Source organism: Pelodiscus sinensis, chromosome 27 (assembly GCF_052426305.1).
Source record: "Pelodiscus sinensis isolate ZL-2025 chromosome 27, ASM5242630v1, whole genome shotgun sequence".
Classification (NCBI taxonomy): Eukaryota; Metazoa; Chordata; order Testudines; family Trionychidae; genus Pelodiscus; species Pelodiscus sinensis.
The window spans coordinates 7,845,929-7,871,394 of NC_143078.1; the positions used below are offsets into that span (position 1 = coordinate 7,845,929).

Consider the following 25,466-nt stretch of genomic DNA (forward strand, 5'->3'; position numbering starts at 1 on the left):
AGGTTGAAACTAACTTAAATTCACACAGCCTGTCCATGGCAGAGCAAGCCACAAAGCCCAGGAATCTGCCTCCCTAACCTTTGTTTTAATCACAAGCTAGCATGACTACCCTGGACTCACTATGCAGAAAAAGCCAGAGAGAGATCAGCATTATCTGCAGTTTTGCTTTGCTCCTTTTATTTCTCTGTGCACTTCCATTTATCAAACTGCCCAGGTATAGAATTGCTCATAGAGGCAAATATATTTTTCAGGCCACATTGTCCAGAATGCAACAAAACAATATATACACCTCTGCCAATACTGCATCGTTTGTGTTCACAGAAACCAAACTAATCAGTGATGTCAATGTCATCTTACATAAGAAACATACGAACATAAGAACGGGGTCAGACCAAAGATCCATCTAGCCCAATATCCTGTCTTCCAACAGGGCCAATGCCAGATGCCCCAGAGAGAGTGAACAGACCAGGGAATCATCAAGTGATCCCTCCCCTGTACACATTCCCAGCCTCTGACAAACAGAGGCTAGGGACACCATTCCTGCCTACCCTGGCTAATAAACACTGATGAGCCTATCCTCCATGAATTTATCTAGTTCTTTTTTGAACCCTGTTAAAGCCCTGGTCTTCACAACATCTTCTGGCAAGGAGTTCCACAGGTTGACTGTGTGCTGTGTGAAGAAATACTTCTTGTGTTTCTCCATCCTACTGGAAGGACAATCAAGAAAACAATATAATCTTTGACTGCAACAGGTCTGCTTATCTCCTCAGATATGTTGGAGAGAGCCAGATTATGCTGTTCTTATTTGCACTGCATAATATCTAACTTGATTCTACTAATTCTGAATATGCTTGGCAGATGCTCAATTCATATGTATATTAGTGTCCAGTTGCTGTTTTATATCAGGCAAATCCAATCTTGCAAAAGCAATATGAAAAGTGACTAGCCAAGACACAAAATCTATTTGCACTGAAAAAAAATTAAAATATTTTACTTGCCCATCAAAAAAAAAAAAATCTAGCTTCTGGTGAGTGCATGAACAGAATTGGGTCCAGTGGAATCATCAGAGTATCTCAGTGGAATTTGGAATCATCAGAATAGCTCAATGGAATTCAGTAGCCATTATACTGCTCATTAGGCTTGATAGGTCATAAATTACTTTCCAAAGCCTTTTCCTATTGGTACTAATGTGTTTGCCCCTCTTATGTTGATCAATTGGGCATTCAGTTAAAAGGATCAGAGCAGTATTAGTTTCTTTGGTGTTTTCAAAGGCAAGAATGAATTTCACACCTGTCTGAATACCGCTCAGCAGCAGGTAAAGAATGTTGCCAGTTGGCAGGAGTGCTAATTAGAGGCAATTATAAGCTAAATGACCCTGCTTGGCATTTAAATACCTAGCAGAACTCTGCCTTTTTGCAAAATGGAGATCTTGCTTCTATGAACATGTCCGATAGGGGAAGTTCATTTTTGTTTGAATCAAGAAATAGGGCCCAGCCTGGTGCCATTGGCTTCTGTGGCAGAAAAAAGTCACACTCTGGGCCTTTTGCCAAACTGGGGGACATTGTCTAAAAATGCCATGCGGTCACACCAGGGTTAGCAACTTCAGGAGCCGGTAAGGATGCGATCAGCCCCAAACATCACATTAATGAGAGCATAAGGACGGCCATCCTGGGAGCAGACCAATGTTCCGTTTAGCCAAACATCCTGTGTTCTGACCTCGGCCGCTACCAGATGCTTCAGAGGGAATGAACAGAAAAGGGCAATTATTGAGTGATCCATCCCTTCTCCTCCAGACTCAGCTCTGGCAGTCAGAGCATGGGGTTGCATCCCTGATTAGACTAGCTCTGAGCAGGTTTAATGGACACAGAGCCAAATGCTGCACCAGCTTCCCTGTTGACTTTAATGGCGTTACGCCTGACGAGAATTCAGCCCAGAGTGTTAAAAACAGCTGTTGCCATGGGGGGCTTATGTACTTGAGGATATTGCAAGGGGGTGGCGGAATTTTAAAGCTATCGTGATCCTTAACAATTCCAATCAAGGATCCTTACACTGGGTTTGGTTCTGCGTACTTTGATATTTGCATGAATACATCAAGTATCTTGAGCCAGATGACTGCCAAGTCATACCCAACGTGATCCTGTCACACCAGTTACAACAAAAAAATACAGAAAATAATTCCACTCTCACCCCAGTCAAAGGCCCCCATGCAGAAAAACCCTCTAAATCAGTGGGAGATGTAAACATGGGCTTAAAATTAAACACATACTTATGTGCTTTCCTGAACTGGGGTGTAATGGGGTAACCTGCAGGTGTCAACAGAGTTACAACAGTGAAAGACAGGAGTGCAGGAACAATGTTTATAGTGGGGGTGCCAAGAGCCATTGAACCAAACTGTAAACCCTACATATAATGGAAACCATGCCAAATCAGGGGGGTGCAGTACACCACCCCTCATTTTAGCACCTATGAAAGATGAATCGAGCACAGAAGCGTCTAAATTCAAATATCGCAGATTTGAGCTCAAGCAAAAGGAATTGCTTTGCTTATTTTTACAGCAATAAGAGGTCAATTTTCTCCCCTTGCAACTATTCAGCAGTATCTCAAAGTTGCCTTTAGCTGGATCTCATATGTTTATTTTGACATCAAAATTACAGCTGCTTAATTAATCTCATCTATGCATTATTTGTCTTGTATATGGGACCTGTTGGCTGATTTGAGGCTGCAATGCAGCTGCTATTACTGTACAGTAAAAAATTTGTTACAAAGTGTTATAAAGCGCCTTATTGGCTCGAAAGAAACCTTGCCAACTAGAAGGAGTAGCCGAACTCCTGGTTATCAACCCTGATTTGTAACATAATATCAGAACGATAGATAATTTGCCAGTGGGGTGATTTCAGTTTTACATGTTATGGGTCTGTCTGTGTATTCCTTATAGATCTCAAACTCCCATTGATTTCTGGAGGAGGTTTTGAGTGTACAACGAATGCGGGATCAGACTTTTAATGGGCTTTGTGGACATGATGTTCCAAAAGTCCCTTCATGCCTATTTAAAGGATTGAGGGTTTAATAGAAAATGAACGTGTTTACCAGTTAGTGGGGGCAGGCCCTGTATCACTCACCTATTTCTAGAAAGCTTATCACTGAAGTATCGAAGTGAGACCATCTAGGCACCTGAGTCAAAGCTGATGGAAGTAGCAAGAGTCCGATCAAAATAATTTTGATAGTGTGATGCACTAATACAGAGCCCTTCTTCCAAGAATGTCCAGATCTGCAAAAATATTTAGGTGCATCTCTTTGAGGCTCTGGGCATAAGTTACTACAGTCTTGTGATGCTATAGCGGCCTGATTCACTGAAGTAAACAGCTCCAGGTTTCCTTTTGTGCATTCCCATGAGACCCTGGTATGTTTCATCTTGTCATGCTGCCTTTAGCCTTTTGAAGTTCTGGGGAAATCCAGGTCTGATTGTATGGGTGAGTAATGCTGTAGTTATCTCTCTCCCCCACCCCGCTCCCCAAATCAATACGATGAGGTCCACATACATGCCAAAGGCAAGCGAAAGCTTTTGTTTTGTCTGCTTTTGAAATACGGACATTCTTTTGATATTTGAAAGCAAAGAATTACCATAGAGGCAACCAGACTGTGGTGAAAGGCAGTGTAGAGCAGGATGAAATAGAACTGCGTGTAACAGTTCTACAGCTGGAAGTCCGTAGATGTACAGCACACATTTCCCCAGCCACCTCCACAGGAAGCATTTGTAAGCAGCATTTATTCAATCCACAGAGCCTATGATTTCTATTAAAGCAAATCAATGTTTCACACACTAAATACAATTATAGCATCAACACACAGAGTGCTCACTTAAGAGGTATTTCTCTTCAATAACTATTTTTTCTGGCTCCTTTTCAAAGAGAAAAACCCAGATCCACTCTACCTGTGTCTGTTTCTGACACTCACCAGACAGACCCCTATCTCTGGGTTCATCTCCGGCTATGGTTGCATGCACATCTCTCCATATTGCTGTGTGCCTGTGCCTTTGGGGATATTTGGGTGTAAGGCTCCCTGTGAGAGTGCCTGTTTTTCTGTGGCTTTGTCTCCACACAAACTTGCACCTGTTTAGTTAAATCAGTTTACAGTTAAATTGTACCACTTCTGGTGTGGGGGAGGGTCTTTTGGTGTTCGAGGGGATCCCTTCAGTTTACCTTTAGCATCACTCCTAATAGAATTCAGATCCATCCAAACTTTTCTCAAATTGAAATAAGCACCTCCACCGGGTCTTTTGCACCCCTGGACATCACACCTTGTGTGAAACCAGCATAACTCTGCCTGTAGACAAGCCACAAGTACCTCTGTCAGTCTTTCCTCCTGGCCTGTCTGTCCATGTGTTTCTGTAACTCTCCTGTAGATCTGCCTCTCCATTTCTATGTGTCTGTCTGTCTTTCCTCCCCTACCTCTCTGCCCCTCCTCTCCATCTCGTTGTCTGTTTCTTTGCCTTTCTTGCAGTACCTGTCTGTCTTTCTGCCTCCCCTCCCAGGGGTTCTCGAATAGTTTTTATAGTGGGGATGCTTGATGGTTGAAAAACAACAACACATGGATGTGTTAGAAACAGCCAGGAATCCGGTGGCACCGTCAGGCTGCAAGCTTTATGCTGCAATAGGATTGTGACTCTTTCGGGTGCCCCGGACTGACTCCCTGTGGTGCTTGCTGATACAGAGCAACCCGGCTCCCTCGGAAAGCTGCCCTGGAGGGGGTGGCTGTGGGTACCTCACCTCCTCCCGCCTTGCCCCTCTCCCCAGCGCTCCACGCCCGCCCGTCCGTCTGTCCCTCCTCCCCTCTCCACAAGTGACACCTTCAGCGGAGCTGGCTGCGGGGCTGGGCCACGTGCCCCGGGGCAGCCACTAGGCGGCGGGGGGCGGGCCCGGAGCGGGCAGGTTGGTCGCATTTATTGGCCCGGTGGCGCGGCGCTGCTCCAGCCGCGCTGCCTTTCCCCGCTCACCTGCGCTGCGCCCTGGGCGCGCCCTGCCCGGCCGTGCCATGGCGCTCGCCCCGGCCGATGCCCTGCTGGCCGAGGGGCTGCTCAAGTCCCCCAAGCCGCTGATGAAGAAGCAGGCGGTGAAGCGGCACCACCACAAGCACAACCTCCGGCACCGCTACGAGTTCCTGGAGACGCTGGGCAAAGGCACCTATGGCAAGGTGAAGAAGGCGAGGGAGCGCTCCGGCAAGCTGGTAAGCGGAGCATCTCTGCTTAACCCTTCCCCTTCCCTGCGCCGCAGGGGACCCCGCTCCCCGGGGGCTGCCCTAGCGCGCAGCAGCCCCTCCAAAGGCGCCGCGCTACCCCCGGCTGGATCTCCCCTTCCCTGCGGCTCCCCCACTGGTGCGCTGCGCCTGTTGGGGTAACGCTCGCCCCCGCGGGTGCTTTCCGCGCTCGCCTGGCTCCCGGACGCAGCTGCTGGTTCAGTAAGTCCCCGGCACGCTGGGGCGCGCGGAGCCCAGCCGGGCACAGCAGAGGCGGGCTGGGCAGGTCTTCAGGTTCAAGGCTGCACCAGCTGCGGAAGGTGCGGCGAGGGGGAGCCGGCTGCCTGGTGCATGGTACGTGACTATTTACCAGAGGGTAATTCACGGGGGAGGGCACGGCTGCTGAAACGAAGCCTTAGCTCGTGGTGGGGATAACAAGTCAGGCAAAGAAGACGTGAAAAGCAAATTCAACGAGGTTGCTGGCGCTGCCGCTTGTCCGGACAAGACCTGGTAGAGCAGCCTTGCAAAATCCTACTTGCCCAGGGTGACTAACTCTCTTTCATGGGGGGAGAGTAAAGCGATTAGGCTTCAGCTTCATGGTGCTGGCAACTTCCCGGTGTTTTGCTAGTGCCTTCCTAGGTGGAGCAGGTGAGATGGTCACAGACAATCCCTTGGCCTGCCCCTCTGAGGGGGCCCTCTCTTTGTGGGCTGGGATTATGAAATTAACAGTACCTTGTTGTTGTTTGCTGCAGTGGGAGGCTGTGTTGTGCAATGCAGAGCACTTCTGCCAGGGAACTTTTTTTTTTTTTTTTTTGTCCTCCTTGAAAGGAAAGGACAGGCCAGCCAGTCCTCTGCTGCTGTATTTACTGTAGTTGCTATAATTGATCTGACATGAATTGCTACTGGTCTGCCTTCATGGCCTGTGCTAATTTGAAATGCAAAAAGGCACCTCTCTTTGGCAGGGTTCAGGGGAGCCTATTGTCAAATCAGCTGGGATTTCAAGCTCTCCCCTAAAGGCCTGCCTGATTCTGGCCTTGCCTAGCTGCTATACAGCAGGAGTAACTTGGCTGAAGCAATTGGAATTGTGAAGGAGGCAGTTTCTGGTTTTATATGAAAGCTTTCGATAGTAAAACTATCTGGTGCACATCACAGAGGCCGGCGCTAGGGCATTACTCACTGTGTAAACCCTTTCTCAGAGGGACCGTGGATAGGTTTGGCAAGATCTGTAGGTCAGAGAACTTGGCCCAGCAGTTATGTTACTAACTTTTGGAGCACTACCAAGTGGCTCATTGATTGGGGGGGTGAGAATTTGGGTGGAGGAGACCATAGCTTCCTGCTGCACACTCTGATGATCAAAGTCAGAGGCGATAGTGAAAAGAGATTTGTACATATCCTGTAGCACTTGAGCAGCAGAGAGCAAACATCACCCTAGAGTCTCTTGCCCCCTCCTCTCCCCATGAGTTTCGGTTGACATACAAAGTCTAAACGGTGCGGCTTGCATGGAACTCTATCCCTCTAAATTGTCTCCTCACCCCTGGCTCCGAGGGTTTATCTGCTTTTACGGAAAGGTTAATTCAGCATGATGGTATCCCTGCCTCTCGTAAGCTATGTATAGCATCTCCAAAAACTCCATGCTTTGGACTTGGGCTGTATTGCTTCACAATCTGATTTAAACCACTGTAAATTCCCCTGTGGTTGAAAGCCCACATTCTATTCAGAGAGCTTTTTTGGGGCGGGGGGAATGCTATCCCAAAATGGATCAGCTACAAAATTACTGGGAGCGCCTAAACCCCTCTGTGAAAGTCTAAATGGCTCTTTCCTTGCTCCCCTGCTTTGAACACTGAAGGTGCAAGAGGTGATCCATTAAAGAGAGATTCAAACCCAGAAACCCACATGACCCCTCCTGTGGGTAAATGTCAAGATGCTAATTTCAATATCTCCGCTAGCCTGACAAAGCATCAAAGTGCTGAAGTCCTGAGAAGAAAGCATGGGTGGGTCTCAGCTTCAATTAGTAATGCAGCAGAATGGCATGTGAAGAGAAACAATTGTGCTCTGACTTGCTGTAATGCTAACACTGCAATATTCCTTTCCTTCATTACATGGAGTAGTTCTGGGCTGACCAAAGTAGGCGCATAGGAAGAGCTGGCCTATCAGCTGCTTCTGGAGCCTCCTAATCTGCTGTGTCTCCAGGAATGTGACACTGTAGTGTTTCTTGTCCTGGAAGGATCTCTTTGGTCAGGGAGCGGGAGACTTAATAGGCTCAGTCTTCATAACTGACTTGCCACTGAATACCTAAAAGCAGATGTCATTAGCAGGGTTCCCTCTAATCTCTTCCTTCTGTGTGCAGAATAAACTTTGTGATGTGCACTGAGGCATGTGTGAATGTGCACCACCAGGAAAAACAAACCTAGCTGTGGGCGCTATGCTAATCAGCTGGGTGACACTGGAATCTCTCCTGAGCAGCTGCGTAAGCACCAGTTTACAGGGAACACTGATCATTTGGCTTGTCTAAGTCTTGGAATTAAGCTCACTCAGACAGGAGTTACTGTCTGTACAGTGCCTGGCATAATGAGACCCTGGCCTCCTTGCACTGCCATAATAGAAATAACGTACACCGGCCACCTAGATGTAGGTGATTTAGCTTGTTCACATATCTAACCATTCACCTAGAAGCAGGCTCCTGCCTCACAAAACCCTCTTGTGTTCTCCTCTTAGCCCCACTTGGCAGCAAAGTGGGTTAATATTTGTTCGGGGGTTTTTTAAAGTGGCTTCCGCTTCTTAAATATTAAGGAGTAGGAGCAAATAACTTTCTTTTGGATACTTAGTCTTTTCATGGACGTGAGCGACTTTAACTCTACTGGTAAGAGTCGCTCTTGCCTCCAGCCAAGCAGAAGCTGCCTCTGATGGTGTCATCAAACACAATTGTCTTGCCTTATGTCTGTTCTTTCCCTTAGCTTGAGCCCTCCTACCTAGATTCAGACCAGTCAAAGCAGAACTTGCAGTCATCTTTCATCCCAGTGCCATTGGGTGGGTGGGTTTCAATTCAAGTTTGCAGGCTACCTGAAAATGGCCCCTTTTCTGTGTGGAAACATCAATTTTCTGCTAGAAACACCCCTTCGCTGCAGGGCACGAGAGCCCCTCCAGCTGAAGATGCAAGAACACGTTTCAACTGCACTTGCGGCTAATGTCTTTCCTGGCCGCTTGGCAGTCGGCCTCCCAAAGTGACTCCGATGCTGAGCGCGTGGTTGGTTCTTGCTCTTGTCTTGCTATGAAGTGCCCAATGGGAATGCGAGCCAGCCTTCTGCACCTGTTTTGCTCTGCAGCACCTGCCCATAGGTTGCGGGGAGAGCCTTGCTTTTAGTGCTTGGGTTTCAGCCAAGCCAAACAAGAGGCTTGAGTTTCTATTGCACTTGCCTGCAATGTCTGACGGATACTCCCGGGCCTGCTATGTGGAGGGGGCATCTGGAACAGCTTTTTAAAAGGGCAAGCCTCCCTTTTGATCCTTAGTAACAAAACGCTGGGTGTTCCTGTAATGGGGTGGAATGGCATCCATAGGGATATGAGATCGTGCTCACGATCTGGAACTGCTTTTCCAGCACCTAATGGGCTGGTGGCTTTGCAATGATCCTTTCATCCCCAGTTAGAAACACACTCTGCTCTTTCTGCCCCCAACGCAGAATGAACCCCTGCTGATTCGGACTTGGCTGCCACTCTGGTGACGCACAGCTCCGAGGCTCTCGGGTGCGCTCCCATGGGATGTTGCTCTGTTGTTTAGGCAGCCTGACACCGTGAGGACCGAGTTGGCTGTCTTGGCCAGCCCCCAGTGGCACAGGCATCTACCTCCTGGACAGCCCCACCAGCGGGAGCGAGCTAAGGAAACTCCACCGCTCTCTTGTGGATGGAGGCTGCTTCAGCTCAAAGCTGGGAGCTTGCCTTGGAGTTGCTCATGCTGTACCTGTGATGGGGGTAGGACGAAGCACAGCTGAGTAGCGCGACTTCAAGCCAGCACAAAGCTCCTATGGCAAGCTAATGCTGGAGCTTGACTACTGGACAAACAGTTTTGTCCAATAATAGGCAACTCAGTTTTAATTGCATGAGATTCTCACATGGACAGTGGCTTCTTCTCCTTGCTGGGAAGAACTCTCAGGGTGCTTGGCTGGGCACCATAGAGCTACTCTGTCCAAACCAGACTCTTTTCCTGGAGGAGCAACAAGGGGACGAGGAGTCAGGGTGGGAAAGAGACCATTGCTGCCAGCTGTTTGCTGTAACCTTAAGGAGCTAATGCCCGGCTGCATCAGACGCTTCTGAGGTTCCTCTTCTCGGAGGTTGGGTGGGAGCTGTTCCTCATCAGCCTGAGACGCAGGAACAGGCTCTTGCTCTGGGATCCAAGTGGTGCATGCAACAGCTCTTCAGTCAGCAGGCACCAAAGCTGCTGATGCAGCAGATGGCTCTGTGTCCCTAAGATCATCCGTGCAGGCTAGCTGCCAGGCATTCCAGGGAGGTGAATGACCAGCAAGTGACTCTCAGTGGAGAGTTTGAGGGTTGGGGGGTGGGAGGCAGGCAGGCTACACTGTTAGAGCAGTGCATCCTTGCTCTGAGAGCCTACCCTAGCCCAGTAGTTTTCAAATTAGGAGTCATGACCCAGGACCAGGCTGGGGGATGTCGGGCGCTGGGCCCTGTTGCTGCAGGGGGATCAGTGGGGGTGCTAATGCAGCTCCCTGCCTGTCCTGCACTGCACCCCAGATGTGGCCAGCAGCAGGCATGGCTCCTAGCTGGATGGGGAAGACAGTGCACAGGGCTTCGCACTGTCCTTGCCCCAAGCACTAGCTCTGCCCTCCCATTGGCTGGGAACCTGCTGCTGGCTGCTTCTGGGGGCAGCATGGTCTGCGGTGCCAGGAGAGGCAGAGAGCTGCCTTAGCCCCTCCTGCCCCAGCCCTGATGTCCTCCCAAAGCTGGAGCCCCCTCTTACAGCACAAAGCTCCCATACTTAACCCCACCTGGGAGCCCACAGTCCAGTTGGGTCGTGGGCATCAACAATTTTCTTCAACTAGGTCATGAAAGAGAAGTTTGAAAACCCACTGCACTAGAGAATGGAGCTTTGAGAGAGAAAGGGTTAATCTTTAACCCACAAACCTACACGAAGGTCACTGGCAGCGCCTCAACACAGCACCCTAAACAAGATACACAATTTGCGTAGCGCAAATTGTGTATCTTATTTCAAATCTATTTCAAAATAGTGTTTCGAAATTTGGTGCTGTGTAGATGTGCCAGATTTCAAAATCGCACGCTATTTCTTGGTCCCTCTTAACCCTCGTGGAACGCGGGTTACCAGGATGCCAAAACATGCCCATTATTTCAAAAAATATTTTGAAATAACGGGTAGCTTGTGTAGACACAGGGTAGCTATTTCGGGATGCCTCCAGTATCCCGAAATAGCTGTGCAGTGTGGATGTACCCTGAGTGTCCAGTGTTCACGCTATTCCTGGCTGGAGTGGCTCTTAACCTTTTGTGTCTACACACGACTTGCACATACAAGAGGAGGATGTTAAGTGCTCCTCTCTGACCAGCTGCTAGTGCTGGATTAGGTGAGACCCCAACATAGAGCAGAGAGCTGCTTGGCTATGTGGGGTGATTCGACCTCTCTTGTCTGTCTAAATGAGCCGTTGCACAAAGGGATTGATGTGGCAATCTAAAGTTGGCTGCTCCAGCAGTTCGTGATCATCATTAGTGATGTGACTGGCTTGGCTGAGCTGTCACTTTCTCTTGGGAGATGTCAGTCTGATGTCACCAGGGGAAGACAGTGACCTAACAGGAATGGCAATGATGCAATGTGAGTGGCTCATCTCTTGTGACACCGGCGTGCATGCAGAGCAGTGAGCTGGCATGCACGCACCTAGTTACTCCAACCTCCCAGTCTGCAGCATGGCTGGGATAAGGAAGAGTGTCAAATCTGACGTGGGAAAGTAACTGATGGGGCACTGCTCTGGCTGGCTGAGGAGCAGCAGGAGGAGGAAAGCCAGGGAGGCCTTGGGTTGAGCATCAGTTGCCCAGCAGATCACCTGTAGAAAGATTTACCTCTCCTCTTTCAAAGAGAACTAGAGTCCTGGGGTGCATGGCAGAGCAGCCCCCGCTTGCCTTGTTGCTGGGATACCTGGCACTTTGTATCACGTAGGATCCTTTTACAGGATTAACGCTGTTCCGCATTCTTGTCTGATGGAAGAAAAGAGGTTCTGCCGGATTCAGTTGTAAATTCAACCCAAGGCGTGCATTGTTTCTCGCCAGTCCCTTTGAAAGAGGATTAGGAGGCATCCATTCTCCAGCACTTTTCTTTTGCCTCCTCTTTCCTGGTAGAGGAGCGTTCATAATAATGAAGCAATCTGAGCAAACTCTGGCACACTGGCTGCTACGGCCAGTTTGTATTTTCAGCATTCTCACCACGGAAGGGAAGTCCCATGTTTACTCCTTGTGCCTGCCTTGGTCATGTGGGGACCATTAGCGGGAACTTGCTGATGACTCCTTGAATGCCAAACATCATCTCCTCAAAGTCAAGTCATCTGTCCCTCTGAAACAAACATTTGTGGAGAAAGCAAGAAACCTGTTTTCCATCTGCACCAAATAAAGATGTTGTTTATCTTCCAAGTCATGTGTACAGGTCACATTCCGTTCACTGGTTGTAACTTGCTGGTCGGCCACTGTTCACGTCAAGTAACTACCAGACTGGCCCCTTGCGACCTTGCAGGAAAGCTGGGTTTGTGGTTTCTGGCAGAGCTGGCAGAACTCACAATCTTCTTGGTTTTCTGGCTATTGGGAAGTAGAGAAAAGAACAGCTTTTCAGGGAGAAAAGGGCTCTCTCCCCCTCCCCCCATCATTCTGCAATGAAGTACAAATCTGGAGCAATTCTAACTGGATTACATGAAAGTGAGACCTGACCCAGCTCGCTGTTGTAGATATAGGTGCTAACTAGAGGGGTGCTGCACCCCAGGGAAAAATTAGTGGGTGCAGAGCACCCACCGACACAGTGCTCCTCCGCCTCCCTCTCTTTCCATGCATGCAGGTGTCCCCACTGACCAACTCTTCCCCTTTTCTCCCAGCACTTCTGCATTGCTGCAAACAGATGATTCTGTAACATTCAGGAAGCTCGGGGAGGAGCAGGGATGGGGTAGAGGCTTGGGGAGGAGGCAGGGTCTAGGGGAAGGCCTGGAGTGACAGCAGGGTCTGGGGTGGAACACCCCCCAGCTGGAGGGGAAACTGGGCCCCTGTGATTGTAGAGACATGGGATTCAAAGGGAGGTGACCATTTGTAAAGGACAGCAACAAAATATCTCACCAAGACAGCCTAGCCCTGGAACCACATCCCCAATAAGGCTGAATCCCAAAATGTGAAAGACTGCCCTGTTACAGCACAGGGCAAGGACTCCTGGGTTCAAAACCCCTACTCTGCCACAGGCTCCTTGTGTGACCCTGGGCAAGTCACCCAAACTTCTGTTTCTCTTCCCCATCCCTAACGTAGGAGACTCGCCAGTTACATAAGCGGTGTCCCCATCTGTCGCTCCAGTCAGCGACGCCCTGCAGGAACACCACAGGCTCCGGCTCTGATGCCTCCTCTCGCTCTGCTCTCCTTTACAGGTGGCCATCAAGTCAATCCGGAAAGACAAAATTAAGGATGAGCAGGATCTTGTCCACATCCGGCGAGAGATTGAGATCATGTCGTCCCTCAATCACCCCCACATCATTGGTATCCACGAAGGTAGGCTTGGCGAATGTGGCTATTTGTGGGGGGTGGTGGGCGCAAGTGTGAGGACCTGAAGCAAAAATGAGGTAGCGCGCGTGCCCCGGTGCGCCACTCAGGTAAGAGCCGGGTGGGGCGCTCCGCTGCAGGGTCCACTCCCAGCCGGGCTTCCAGGGCTCTCCTACAGACTGTGCTAAGCAGGAGGCAGCTGGAAGGGGCTAGCTTGAGGCTCCAGGTCCCATTCAGGGCAGATAGAGGGGGCTTAACCCCCCCCCATTGTTTGTTCTTCCCCTTCCATCACTGTCAGGAACCAAGCGGACAGCACACAGCATTCCTCTCCCTCCTGGCTGGTCGGTGGTGGGGGCAGAGGAGTGAGTAACCCATGCTGCAAGCTCTCCTCTCGCGCCATGACCGTGATGGAAGGGAAAAGGCAAGCAGGAATCTGTGGTAGGCGGGGGACCCTCAGCTCCTGCATCCCATACACCCCAGCCCCCCTTCAGGGGGGGCAATACAGTAGTACCTGTAAGTTGACATTCCTTTCACCCCTGGGGAGGACTTCAGTCCATGAATTAAACTGCTCCGGGCGAGGCAGTAGCCTGCTTTGAATAGCCTGGTTTATGCTGTGTGCTCTGCCAGCTGGCCCTTCACCTCTTCTTGCTCTTAGTGTGGTTGACACCTTTCTGGGGACTCTGCAGAGCTGGCTCACAGGCACGTGGGGTCAGATCGAGTGTTCCTTCCTCTGGATCCTGCCAAGTTCATTGTCCCTGGCGGGAGGGGATCTCTGCTTGGCTTCCTCATGCAGCGGTGGCCCCCTGCGCCATGAAACCAGCTTGCCACTGCGCTATTCTGAGCAACCCGCCAGCGTCAGCCAGCCAGAGGCTGGAAGGCATGCCGCTGCAGCCCTAAATACTACCCCTGGAAATGACCTTCCAGAGCAGCAGCCTGGGGGGAGGCAAGCTCCTTGGATCCAGTTGCAAACTGCAGCATCATGTTACATCACGCTGAGGGATGCAGCCGCTTGGATCTGTCTGCTGCCTTAATTGCTTCTGAAAGCTGGCGGGGGCAGGGAGCTGGGAGGTGTTTCGTTGGTGACCATTTGCCAGGTATCGGATTTAATTCCTGGTGGGGTGGGGGTGGAGGGGAATTACACTTAAACCACAGGGAGAACAGCTTGTTTATTACTCGTGGGGACAACTAAGACTCCCTTCATTTTCCCCGCCCTCCTCCCCCCAATGGAAAAACCTTGCAAAACAAGCAGGCGGAAGCCACTCGTGTATTGCTCCTGCCTGGGGCACGAGCGTGTGACTCAGCAGGCGCTGGGAGCCGGCAGAGTGCAACGAGCCAGCCAGGCTTCTGCAGAACAGCTCTTGGATGGGATCCTTGCTTTGTGTACAAACCGGAGGCAGTCAGGTGGTAGGAGGGGAATACCGGCTCTAAAAATAGCAACTGCCCTCCTCTTCCCTTCCCTTGGGAGCAATGCACACAACAAAGGTTTGGCTTTTTTTAGCCTGCCTGCCTCACAAGAGCCGTTAGCAAGCGAGAGACCCACAAAAGCATGGCTGCTAGATAGTTTAACCAAAAATACTGACCACCACCAACCCCCCAAAAAAACACCAGGGAAAAATTTCTGTGGGAGGGGAGGGAGACCAAAATTGTTGAGCAAAAAAAAGGACCCAGAGAATTGTGTTAAGCCCCCCCCCGCCCCCCCCCAAAAAAAAGCCACCAACCCTAGCATGGCCCCTTTAAGAAACACTTTTGGGGCTTTTTGACCTTAACAGGCTGCCAGCAGCCATCCGCCATCTTGCCTCCCTGTGCCAGGCCAGACAGCTCCCCTGCGGAACCCAGTAAGCACCTGGGATTTTTGCCTCCTGGCTGGGGGGAAAAAATCAGAAAATACCGGACATTTTAGGTGTCTAGTATTTTCTGATTTTTTTTTTAAATTTATCGTACAGGAGGTGAAAATACTGGACTGTCCTGTTCAATACCGGACACCTGGCAACCCTAGCATCGCCTGGCTAGCAAGTGAGAGACCCACAAAAGCATGACCTGGCTAGCATAGAGGGTATAGAACTTTTTCAGGGCCTGCATTTGAATGCCAACTCCTGTTGGCTGCTGGTCAGAAGGGTAACTGGCTGTGATCTACAGGGAACGTTCCATCAACTCCAATTCTTAATGGCCCAGTGCAAAGCACTGCTGTATTGTCCTAGCATCAGGACTGCCAACAGGGGGAGTAAATGTGGCATTTGCCCTCGGGGTCCAGCAAATCAAAGGGGCCCCGGGCTCTCAACTGCTGCTGCAGTGCCCCAGGTCTCTTGCTTCGCTGCTGGAGCATCAGAGCATAGCTCCATATGATTCTCAGAGCTGGCCGGGAGCCCAGCATGCAGTCTGGATGGTGCTGAGGGCTGGCTGTCTGGGCCCCACCCCTTCCAGGGGTGCCAATCCATTGTCCTCCACATGCGCGCGCACACCTTGCCTTGAGACCCTCCGTGGCTGTCAGCTCTGCTGCCTAGCATGAAGACTGAGCTACCCTCAGTGCTAGAATTCTCCTTGCCCATCCAAGCCCTCCTTGCAGGGCGGTGTGGTACAGCTTGGTCTTCTGCCCACTCTGTCTCAAACAGCACTTTGGTCCCCCGCCTTGTTAAGAAAGTTGTGTTAACAAGCACTGAGCACGGGTGAAAATCTGCTCTCAAATTCTAAATGGCAGTCCAAGCTGCTCAGAGCAAGTTTCCAATTGGATCGCTTTCGTATATCATTTGAACACCGTACTTCCTTGGTTCTTTGAAACGTGTATTTCATATCTCTCGGTCAGCTGGCTCGCTGGAATTTTTATGACTCTTATCATGGTTGGTATGAGCTATATAGCGTAGATTTCTGAAAGGGTGTGATGCCCTGGTAAATATCTGCGGTATCTCGAGCCCTCTTCTCTAACAATAATACTTGTTTGTATTGAGTCATTCTGATCCTACCTCTTAGCTAAATCCAAAATGCCAAGTCTAAACATAGCAGAGGGAAAAGCCTACATGTCTTGGCTGAATCTGTCTGTGTAATGGATGATGAAGGGGGTAGGAGTCTACATCCAGCCATCCCAAACTGGAACCATTGCAGATCTATTCCTAAGAACCACACACTGTCTTCGGCAGCTTAGAACCCTTTGTTCCGTGTGGCTTGTGGTTGTTGATCAATATCACTGCTTCCTAGCATCAGCTTCCTGAGCAACAGCCTGACTGTACCCCAGTAAAAAATGGTCACTTAGGCCAAAGCAACAGAGCCCTAGATTTTTATGTATTTGGCTCAAATCAGAGCACTGAAATTGAGTGGGCAACAACCAGGCTGCAAGTTGAAAGCAGATGCCAACAGGACTCCTCTGTGTTTGAAGGTGCTTTTAAGTGTGAGCATAGCGGTATCTTTTGCAGCATCTTCGGACCCAACTTCCCCTCCTATTTTTATCCCATCTAGTGTTTGAAAACAACAGCAAGATTGTCATTGTGATGGAGTATGCCAGCAAGGGAGACCTGTATGACTACATCAACGAGCGGCAGAGGCTGACGGAGCAGGAGGCACGAAACTTCTTCCGGCAGGTTGTCTCTGCAGTCTACTACTGCCACAAGGTAAGCAAAACAGCACTGTTCTTGGGGGCTGGGAGACAGGTGGGCACGGGGCCATCTCCATGACCTAACCAATGCAAAAGGTGATAGCCAGCCACAGCCTTAGTGTGGCTTGTTCCAATAACAGATGGACTCGGAGCTTGTGAGCAGGGAGGAGAGGATGGCAACAGAGTTGGTATCTCCCCACTGGAAGAGGATTCAGGCTGTTTGTGACAACACTAGGAACAGACAGATCACTTTTGATTGTCCTGGAAGATTCATGGTCTCCAACTAGCCCCTTTCCCATTCACATCCCAATCCTCAGCCCACCAGACTGTGCTACGGAGGGCACAGGAATAAGACTCACATTCATGGGTAACTGGTTACCCAGTAAGCATTACCTGGTTAACCAGTACCTAGAAGCAGCCTCCAGCCCATAGTCAGCTGCAGGTGAAGAGCTGCTCCAGCTCCATGTGGGTAGAGCCAACTGCCCTGTGTGCAGGGACTCAGGAGCAGAATCTGGCTACCCTGTAGACTGCTTCTATAAGAGTCCACTCCAGCCCAGCTGGACTCTGCTAAATCAGTTGAACTTTACTAGTTAAACCTTAACTGATTAACTGGGGATTTAACATCCTTGGGTGCGGATGATGGAACAGCCTAGGCTGAAGGGGGTACATAAGTCAAACTCTTCACTAGATAAAACCTCCCATCTGGAGGAGGCAGCCTTGCTAGTGCATGTCATCTGGCTGGCTAATGAGCAGACTCTCCTCACTTTACTTTGTGCTCTAGCTGGGTCCAGTCCAGCATCTCTTCTCTCCCCGCCCCAACAACCAAGGTCATCTAGTGCTTGACTTACAATGCACCCTCCAGACAGGGAGCAAAGCGGGCGAGTCCTGTGCCGGCAGCTACCTCCTAGCTCTGGCATGTCTTACTGCTAAAGTGCCAGGCCTTTCTAACAAGGTTGGTCACAGCGTGTGAATTCCAGCTCAGCCCCAGGGTAAGAGGAACACCCAGAGCTGTCTTAAAGTAAAAGCAAAAATAGCCTGGTTCCAGTTTCACTCTTCATCGGGTGGGGTAGGGACACGTTGCATCATGCCCATGCAGGGACACCTGGTGAAAGACCATGCATGGAGGCAGGAGGGGGCAGACTGGTACTCTATTATGCCTTCAGGCTGGCTTTTGCTTGTGTACCACCATGGGCAAAGGCACTCCCGAGGGACTGGTCCCCAGCTCAAGTTTCACACTGGCTTACAACTAGGTCACTGAACAGTCAGGCAGCTTGAGCGATGATGGTTCTCCAAGCTTGGCACCCAGTTTGTGGTCATGTCTTGGAACAGTTGATTTCATTGGTGCCCAATAATTCTGACCGCGGCTCGTAAACAACACCAGTGCCCCTCTGCCTGCTGCTACTGCTGGTGCACATCCAAGCCCCAGAACACAGGTGGACTCCCTGAGAAATGTGGGCAGGTCCAGCACATGCCAACTCGGACCTTCTACTTCCTGGCCCCATAGCAATGGGGTGCCTCATTGGGCCTAGTGGATTGCCCCCACCACCCAAAGAATTTCCTGTTAGGCTGTGAGTCATGAAAGTCAAGACAGTGAGGGGCAACTGAGGCTAGTGAAGGGGCTGCATGAGTGGCCCTCCTCCATCTCAGTGGGCCGCAAGATCGCCCGAACCAAGATAGGGCAGTTTAGCTAACTGCTTGCATACCTGGAATTTGCAGGGGGTGCTGATTGAACTGTAGCAGCGCTGCGATTGGATGCAGAAGGAGCACACGGCTCTGTCAGTGTTGCGTGCAATCAGCATGCACCTCCCTCATGTGCCCTGGCTTTATGTGCGTGTCACTTTAATACTGGCCAGGGAAAAAAACTACCCGGGCAGAAACCAGCAGAATCTAGCACCCTGCATGTGGGCAACACCTAGAACTCCAGTGGACTGCAGGTTACCCGTCACTAAGTCCAGGCCTTGGCTTTTGGCACCTCATTATGGGAAGCATTTGTCTGTAGATTCCACTTTATCGCCTCTCCATGAAGGGGTGGGGAAGTCCTCCTATCTTGTCTGAGCTGTTCACAGGCTCAAGATAATGCTGGCAGCAGGTAGAGAGATTGTTTATCTCAGACAGGTTGTGTCTGAACTCCAGTAACCTCCCTGCTGTGACTAACTCCCTTCCTTGGTAAGCCAAACACAAACTCCACTTTCTCTTCTGCCTCTCTAGAACGGAATTGTTCATCGGGATCTGAAACTAGAAAACATCCTGCTTGATGGAAATGGCAACATTAAGGTGAGTGAGGCTGACACACGCCCAGTTGCTTTTTTGAAACTTACGTGCCCATGTTCCTTGTAAGCTGGGCACCTGAGGCTGCTCAGGAGAAATTCAAATGCTGCCCAGCTGACTAGCAGAGCACGATTGGTTTCCCCTGGTGGTGCACATTGCACATGCATCGGTGCACAAAATGTATTCTGCACATGGATGGAAAAGAGAGAGGGTACATGGATGCAAACTGCAAAAGTCTCTCATTCTCCTGACTTGCAGCAAACTGGGTCTAGTTTGCAAGGTTTCTAGCATGGAGCACGGCTTTGTTCCTTAATAGATTGGGCACTTCAAGTTGCTATAGTTGACTCAGGGCCATGTAGACACTGGGAAGGCAGAGCCTCACTCTTAATCTTCCACTGGGTGGTCAGGACTCTCAATTTTGATGTGTTTGGGGAGGATTCAATACGCTTTTTGAGACCTGTTGACTCCCCACAGTAGCCCTGTAGTTCTTTAGCCCTGGCTCACTGCTTCCGCTGGCCCTGCAGTGTAGGTGAGTATTTTGAAGTGGAATATGGCTGGCCCATTCGGTCCACACTGAAGGATTCGGTCCATACTAACCAGCCCACGGGGAAGGGGGTGTGATGAGATCAAACTTCGTGATCCTGCTAAAATACTCAAAGGCTTCGCTCTTGCCTAGCAGTAAAGTGCCCCTGTAATGCCCTTGCAGTTCAAAGGGCATGTGGGGTAGGCAGTACCACTGTGATTTGACCTGTTAACCGAAGATTCCCAGAAAGGCTTGATAACTAATGGCAGATTCCCAGAAACTCTGCCAGCTCTTGAAGTCGTTATTGCTTATCTGATGGCTGGTAAACACGCAAAACAGAAACCAAAGTCCAAAGAGGGACACACCTACCCAGCTCGGAACTCAAAAGAGAAACCACTTCATAATTTACAGAGGAGGAAATGCGAGTGAGCACAAAGAAGACAGTTTCTGATAAACTTGCTTCCTGATGATCTTTGCTAACGGCTTAAAATGCCGTTTTCTGTGCCAGACATGAGCTTTTTGTAAGCCATCTGATGGGAAGGAGGAAGAGTAGATGCCCTCTAAGTGCTTCACCTGCTTCCTTCTTGCCCTTGGTCTGGATGCCTTAAGCAACCCTCTTTTATGTCTGGCCTCTGGCTTTGTGCACTAGCCATGCCACAATCATCCAGGAGTCACTGTTCTCCTCTAATAAGAGACAGGTACAAACAGAGCAGGGACTCTGTACAGTTAATAATAAACAAAGCTCTGGAGTCTGTTATCTTAACAATAGGCAGTTCTGCACTTGCAAGCCTGCATGTACTGTACCTTCTGGTTCACTTGATTGGCCATAGCGTTGATGTAGGTGATAGGCATTCACTCATGGTACAGCTTTACTGTGGAGGCATGCCAACAAGGAGAGCAAAGCCACTGAACAACCTCTCGGGGCTGTTAAACTTACCGGAGCCTCCGGGGCAGATGGGAAAAGCTTTTTCCACATGACACTTGTCTTCAGGGAAGTCCAAGAACATGTCGTACAAGTAGCAAGATCCTTGCCCCTAACTGAACATCTGTCCCTCCCCGGTGCCAGAAATAGCGATTTCATAATAGCTTATTTTGAAATAGCACATCTTTGCAGCAGGGAAGCCTCAAAATTAGTCCGGAGCAGGCTCCCCTAATGTAGATGGGGAGGAAGAACTTAGCATGGCCCTGGTGAGGGACTATTTCGAAACAGCAGCAGTGGAGTGCCTACACACGCCTTATTTCGAAATAACGGAATGGCTGTGTAGTTTTGAAATAACACTAGTTATCGCAAAGTAACGGTGCAGTGTAGATGCACCCTTAGACTAACAGCAGGTTCACGCTGCCTGGTGCTATTGGAACCTCTGTGCAGCAGAGGGTCTGAGTAAATCGATGGACTTGCCCATAAGAATGGCTTTGGGGAAGACCAGATAGGGCAGGGCTACAGATCCAGTTTCAGAAGTGGAAAATCAGCTAGTCACCGCTTCTCACGTGATGACCAAAGGACACACATTCTAGTGTCGAGCCGGCAGTGGAGACTATGTAGGGCGCTCCTTGCTTTTTCATTTTTTAAAGGCTCTTTGTAGGGTATTTTTTGTGTGTGTTGGACTCCTACATCTCTGCCCCCCTCTAACAAAGCAAATCTCTCCCTCTCTAGATAGCAGACTTTGGCCTTTCTAATGTCTACCAGCAAGACAAGTTCCTGCAGACCTACTGTGGCAGTCCTCTCTATGCATCCCCCGAAATTGTCAATGGGAGGCCCTATAAAGGACCAGAGGTAAGCTGCCTCCCCCTCTCCTAAAAAGTGCTGGTGTGAGTGCTTCTCTCCCCTCCCTGCAGTGTGGAGCAGGGAAGGGGGTTTTGCTTTAATTGGGGTGGGGGCATGTCCCACTTGCTAATGCAGGGACCAACCAGTCCTCCTCATGTCCCCTCCCCTAGAAGAGGGACTGTCACTTCCCTTGAGACCCTACTAGCTGGAAGAGCCAGACTGCCAAAGTAACTGTCCCATGGCAGTACATGTTGCTTGTCTCATTGAGACTCAGGGTGGTTGTCGTTAGACTTCAGACAAACTCTAGCAGTGTGGGGGAAAGCTGTTAAGAGGCCGACATGCACTCAGCTCTCCAAGAGCCACTGTAGCTGCATGCAGAGCCTGTGCCGGGGCTTTGGTGGAGACCACACGTGATACGTGGCCAGTGAGGTCACTGGTGGGGCTTGTTCCTCATCCCGTTCAGCTCATCAAGTGTTGCCTGGCGGCAGTGAGGTAATGCTCCAGCCTGCTCAAGGGGCTGCTTGTCTTGGCCTCACTCCAAGGTACTGGGGGTGGGGCAGAGTCCATCTTGCTGGAATCACATCATTCAAAGAGCCTTCTGTCTCGCAGGTCGACAGCTGGTCTCTTGGGGTACTCCTCTATATCTTGGTCCATGGGACAATGCCCTTTGATGGACAAGACTACAAGACCCTGGTCAAGCAGATCACTAGTGGGGAATACAGAGAGCCCACGAAGCTATCAGGTAAGCAGAACTCCCCATACCTAGAGGCTCTTGTATCTCCCCCCCCTCCCCCCCCCGCCCCCGTCTTAACTCAGATGCATCCCACCCTATGGCTCTGACCAGGATCTTGTTCCACTTCCTAGATGCCTCCGGGCTGATCCGGTGGATGCTCATGGTGAACCCCGAGCGCAGAGCCACCGTTGAGGACATTGCCAGCCACTGGTGGGTGAACTGGGGCTACAAGGTGCCTATCGGGGAGCAGGAGTCGCTGCGGGAGAACGAGTCCCCGCTGGCCACGGTGGCGGAGTGGCTGCGGCGCTCCTCGCGGCCCCTCTTCGAGAACCGCTCCAAGGTGCGCTGCTTCTTCAAGCAGCACATCCCCGGTGCCAACCTGGAGAGGCAGCGCTCCCTCAAGAAGTCCAAGAAGGAGAATGACGTTGCCACGGCGCTGCAGGAGGTGGCGCTGGCTGCGGAGAGCCCCTCCAAGTCCATCCTGAAGAGGCCCAAGGGGATCTTGAAGAGGCGGAACTCCAGTGAGCAGAAGACGCAAGCCCCTGCCCCTCCGCCCATGGCAGCCACGGGGGACCCGAGCGAAGACGGTGTGGCGCAACCCATGGACTTGATTCGTGTCCTCTCCTCCAGAAGCCTGGCCTGCACCACGGATGGTGGCACGGCTGCCGTGGTGGTGCCCAAGAAGGGCATCTTGAAGAAGCCCCAAAAGCGAGAATCTGGGTATTACTCATCCCCAGAGCGCACAGACTCCTGGGAGCCTTTAGACGCAGACTTGGAGGCCAGTGTCTTTATGAGCCCCTCCCCAGGCCAGAGCCCCGAGGGCCTTCCCGCCCGGAGGAAAGGCATCCTGAAGCGCAACGGGAAATACTCCTCCGGCAACACCGACTCGGACAGCGACCCCATCCAGGGCTTCGGTTCCTTCCACGAGGTGGCCCTGCCCAGACACCCGCTGGCCTCCCGGGCCCACCCATCCAGCGCGGTGAGTGAGGACAGCATCCTTTCCACTGAATCCTTTGACCAGCTTGACCTGCCCGAGAAGATGCTGGACGGGGGCGGGGGCATGCGCAGCTGCGTCTCGGTGGACGACATCCTCTGCCTGGAGGAGGCAGAGGAGGAGCCGGGGCGCAGGCTCCGCCGCTGGACTGTGACCCGGTGCCAAAGCCCCCTTGGGGACAGCCGCTTCTCTCTGGCAGACTGTGAGAATGTCACGGACGTCTACAAGCGGGCCATGGCGATCAGCATGAAGCTGAGCTGAGGTGCCCCGCTGGCAAGCTCTCGAATATGCCTCTGCCGATGGGATGGGGCTGTGGGGCACAGCTGGGCCAGACTGCCCTGCCTTTGAGGTGGGGCGTGGGGTAGAGCTCTACCCAGCCTGGCTGTCTTCATTGCAAAGCCTGTGACATTGGAAGTATTTATTTGCATCCTTGTGCTGTTTCTGGCCTGGGGTGTGCATGGAGCAGGAGGGGCAGGAGAGAACACTCTGGTTTTAACAGTACCATAGTGGCTTACAAAGGGCACAGCAGAGGGATAGGTGTGTTTGGCAGGAATGAGGTATGTTGCATGAGCAGCAGGGGGACGTAGCATGAGAGTGAAGGCCAGTGCAATGGAGGGGTAGGTATGCCAGTGTGGGTACCCGTCTTGATCTGCAGGGAACACTAAACTGACCAAATACTGGAGAAGTAGCAAGCCTGCCACCTAGAAACAGGATTAACTCCTGCTGTAGGTGTGCTGCAGTCACCAAGGGAAAGGTTAAGCAGAGGGTCTCTCTCAGAACTCTGCTGCCCATTTTTGCTGTTTGCTCTCGTGGACACCCTCCCCTCACCCTGCCCACCCTCTCCAGGGAGAGAGTGGGAAAAGTTGGATGGCTTCAGATTCTGTTCAATTGCACTCTGCTGTCTGCTGCACAAGGTGAGAAGTCAGGGCCAGGGAAGGATGGAGACTTAGCAGGGCAATGGCTGGAGAACAGCCTCTGGGTTGAGAAGATTCTGTCTGACTTGTAGACACTTGGGGGTTTACTGGCATATATGGGGTCTGACTTTGCCTGCTCAGGAAGCCTGAACTGGAATAATGCACATTTCTCTAATCTGGGTATGTTGGGATGGTTACTCCCCCCCCCCCCCCCCTGGGGCCAAACATCCTACCTGAAGCAATCAGGTGGGAACTGTAACACGTATTCCAAGCTGACTTAACAGCCCCGGCTAAACTCCTCCAGCTATTTGGGTTCTCCTGCATCTTGCTTGGGCCCTAGTCAAGTGCAAGTCATAAAACTCGCTGCTCTCTGCAGTGGGACCCTGTCTTGCAGTTGTTTTTAAATCCACTGGACTGGAAGAGCATCCTCAGCCAACCTTATAGTCTGTCGATCAGACAAAGCTTCTGGTTAGAGGAGTGACTCCACTCAATGGGAGTCAGGTGCCAAACTCCCTGGAAGCCCCTCTAAAAATTGCCTTTGACAGCAAAGTCACTTGGACCAGAAACCATGATGTTAAAAAACAAACGGGCAGGTGTTCTTGCTGCCAGCATGAGTGGGAGGGAGGGGAAAAAAGTCTGAATTGTTTTTTTAAAATGTCTATTTTTGCTTGTCCGGGCCTTGGGAGGGAAAAATATTTATTGTCTTGTTCATACTGAGTTATGTAAATTAATGTGGCACTAGGTTACCCTGGCTCCAATGCAAAGCTGTCCCAAACCTCTGTCAAAGGAGAAAAGCAGTCTGTAAAATGCATGATCTCTTCCGATCCATGCATGGGGATTTACAATCCTGCCTTGTCTTCTCTCTGGCTCGTTGCCCCTTCCCAAGATGTGTCTGTTTCTGTCCTCTTGCTCCCAAAGTGTGGTCCAGAGAAATTCATTAAATTAAAAGTAAAACGTAGACCTGACTCTTGTTTGCTGTCTGTGTCCCTCCCCACGGATTGGGGGGAGGGGAATGAAAGTTAAAAGGCACTTGCCATGGAGTTAGTGGCTCTGTGGAGCTTCCTTTCACACTTGTGCATCTGCTCCTTGCTAGGTCTGTGGCTTGGGCAGTGTCACATGGGCCGTGGTGACCTGGGAGAGGCAGAGGACTCTCAAATTCATTTGTTGCCCCCCTGTGCTCTGAACTGAGCAGCTCACCTGGGGTGTGGTGGCAAGGGGAGGGCTGGCTCTAGCAGGAAGCTGTGGCTGGGAGCAGTACAACCCAGCCAGGAGACCTGAGTGCATCCAAGCCCCCTGCCTGAGGTCCAGCAGTGGCCCTGGTGGTACAAAGATGTCCTCTAGCAGCCACCTCTCCAGTGCGTGCAGCTGAGCTGACAGGCACCTTCCTCTAGCTTGTGCAGTCAACCAGGCTAGTAGGCTGCATCTTCTTGGAGGGGGTTGGATTATTCTCCCTTCATGGGGCTGAATGCTAGTTAACTCCACACCGAGGCAGCCTCCTCCCCTGCCGCGTTAGTGGTTTGGTTAACAGGCCAGTGGCACAGGCTCACTGAGAACTCAGTCCTCACTGTGTATTGCTTGTCAAACTCGCCCTCCTCTGCCCCCCAAGTTTCCTCTCTAGTGGCCCCTCAAAGGGCTCCTATCCACCTTGAGGGCAAGGAACTAACCTTCCCCTATTGAACTCTGCCACTCTCAACTGGAATTGGCCCACCAGGAAGGC

At 51.0% G+C, this 25,466-nt stretch overlaps 1 protein-coding gene across 1 annotated transcript; it reads left to right on the forward strand.

Moving 5' to 3' along the window:
- The first annotated feature begins 4,900 nt into the window (after positions 1 to 4,900).
- On the forward strand, positions 4,901 to 24,714 carry NUAK2 (NUAK family kinase 2). The gene is made up of 7 exons (XM_006133113.5): positions 4,901 to 5,223; positions 12,858 to 12,978; positions 16,417 to 16,568; positions 18,761 to 18,826; positions 20,998 to 21,117; positions 21,718 to 21,850; positions 21,973 to 24,714. Exons 1-7 carry the CDS (start codon positions 5,032 to 5,034, stop codon positions 23,094 to 23,096), a joined length of 1,908 nt encoding a protein of 635 aa, XP_006133175.4. The 5' UTR covers positions 4,901 to 5,031; the 3' UTR covers positions 23,097 to 24,714.
- The last annotated feature ends 752 nt before the right edge of the window (positions 24,715 to 25,466 follow it).

What these genes read in the sequence shown, in the direction of transcription:
- NUAK2 (XM_006133113.5), top strand. Translation starts at nt 5,032, where the DNA reads ATGGCGCTCGCCCCGGCCGATGCCCTGCTGGCCGAGGGGCTGCTCAAG. An exon ending in CATCATTGGTATCCACGAAG is followed by an intron (nt 12,979 to 16,416) that starts GTAGGCTTGGCG and finishes TATCCCATCTAG; the next exon opens with TGTTTGAAAACAACAGCAAG. An exon ending in AGAGCCCACGAAGCTATCAG is followed by an intron (nt 21,851 to 21,972) that starts GTAAGCAGAACT and finishes TCCACTTCCTAG; the next exon opens with ATGCCTCCGGGCTGATCCGG.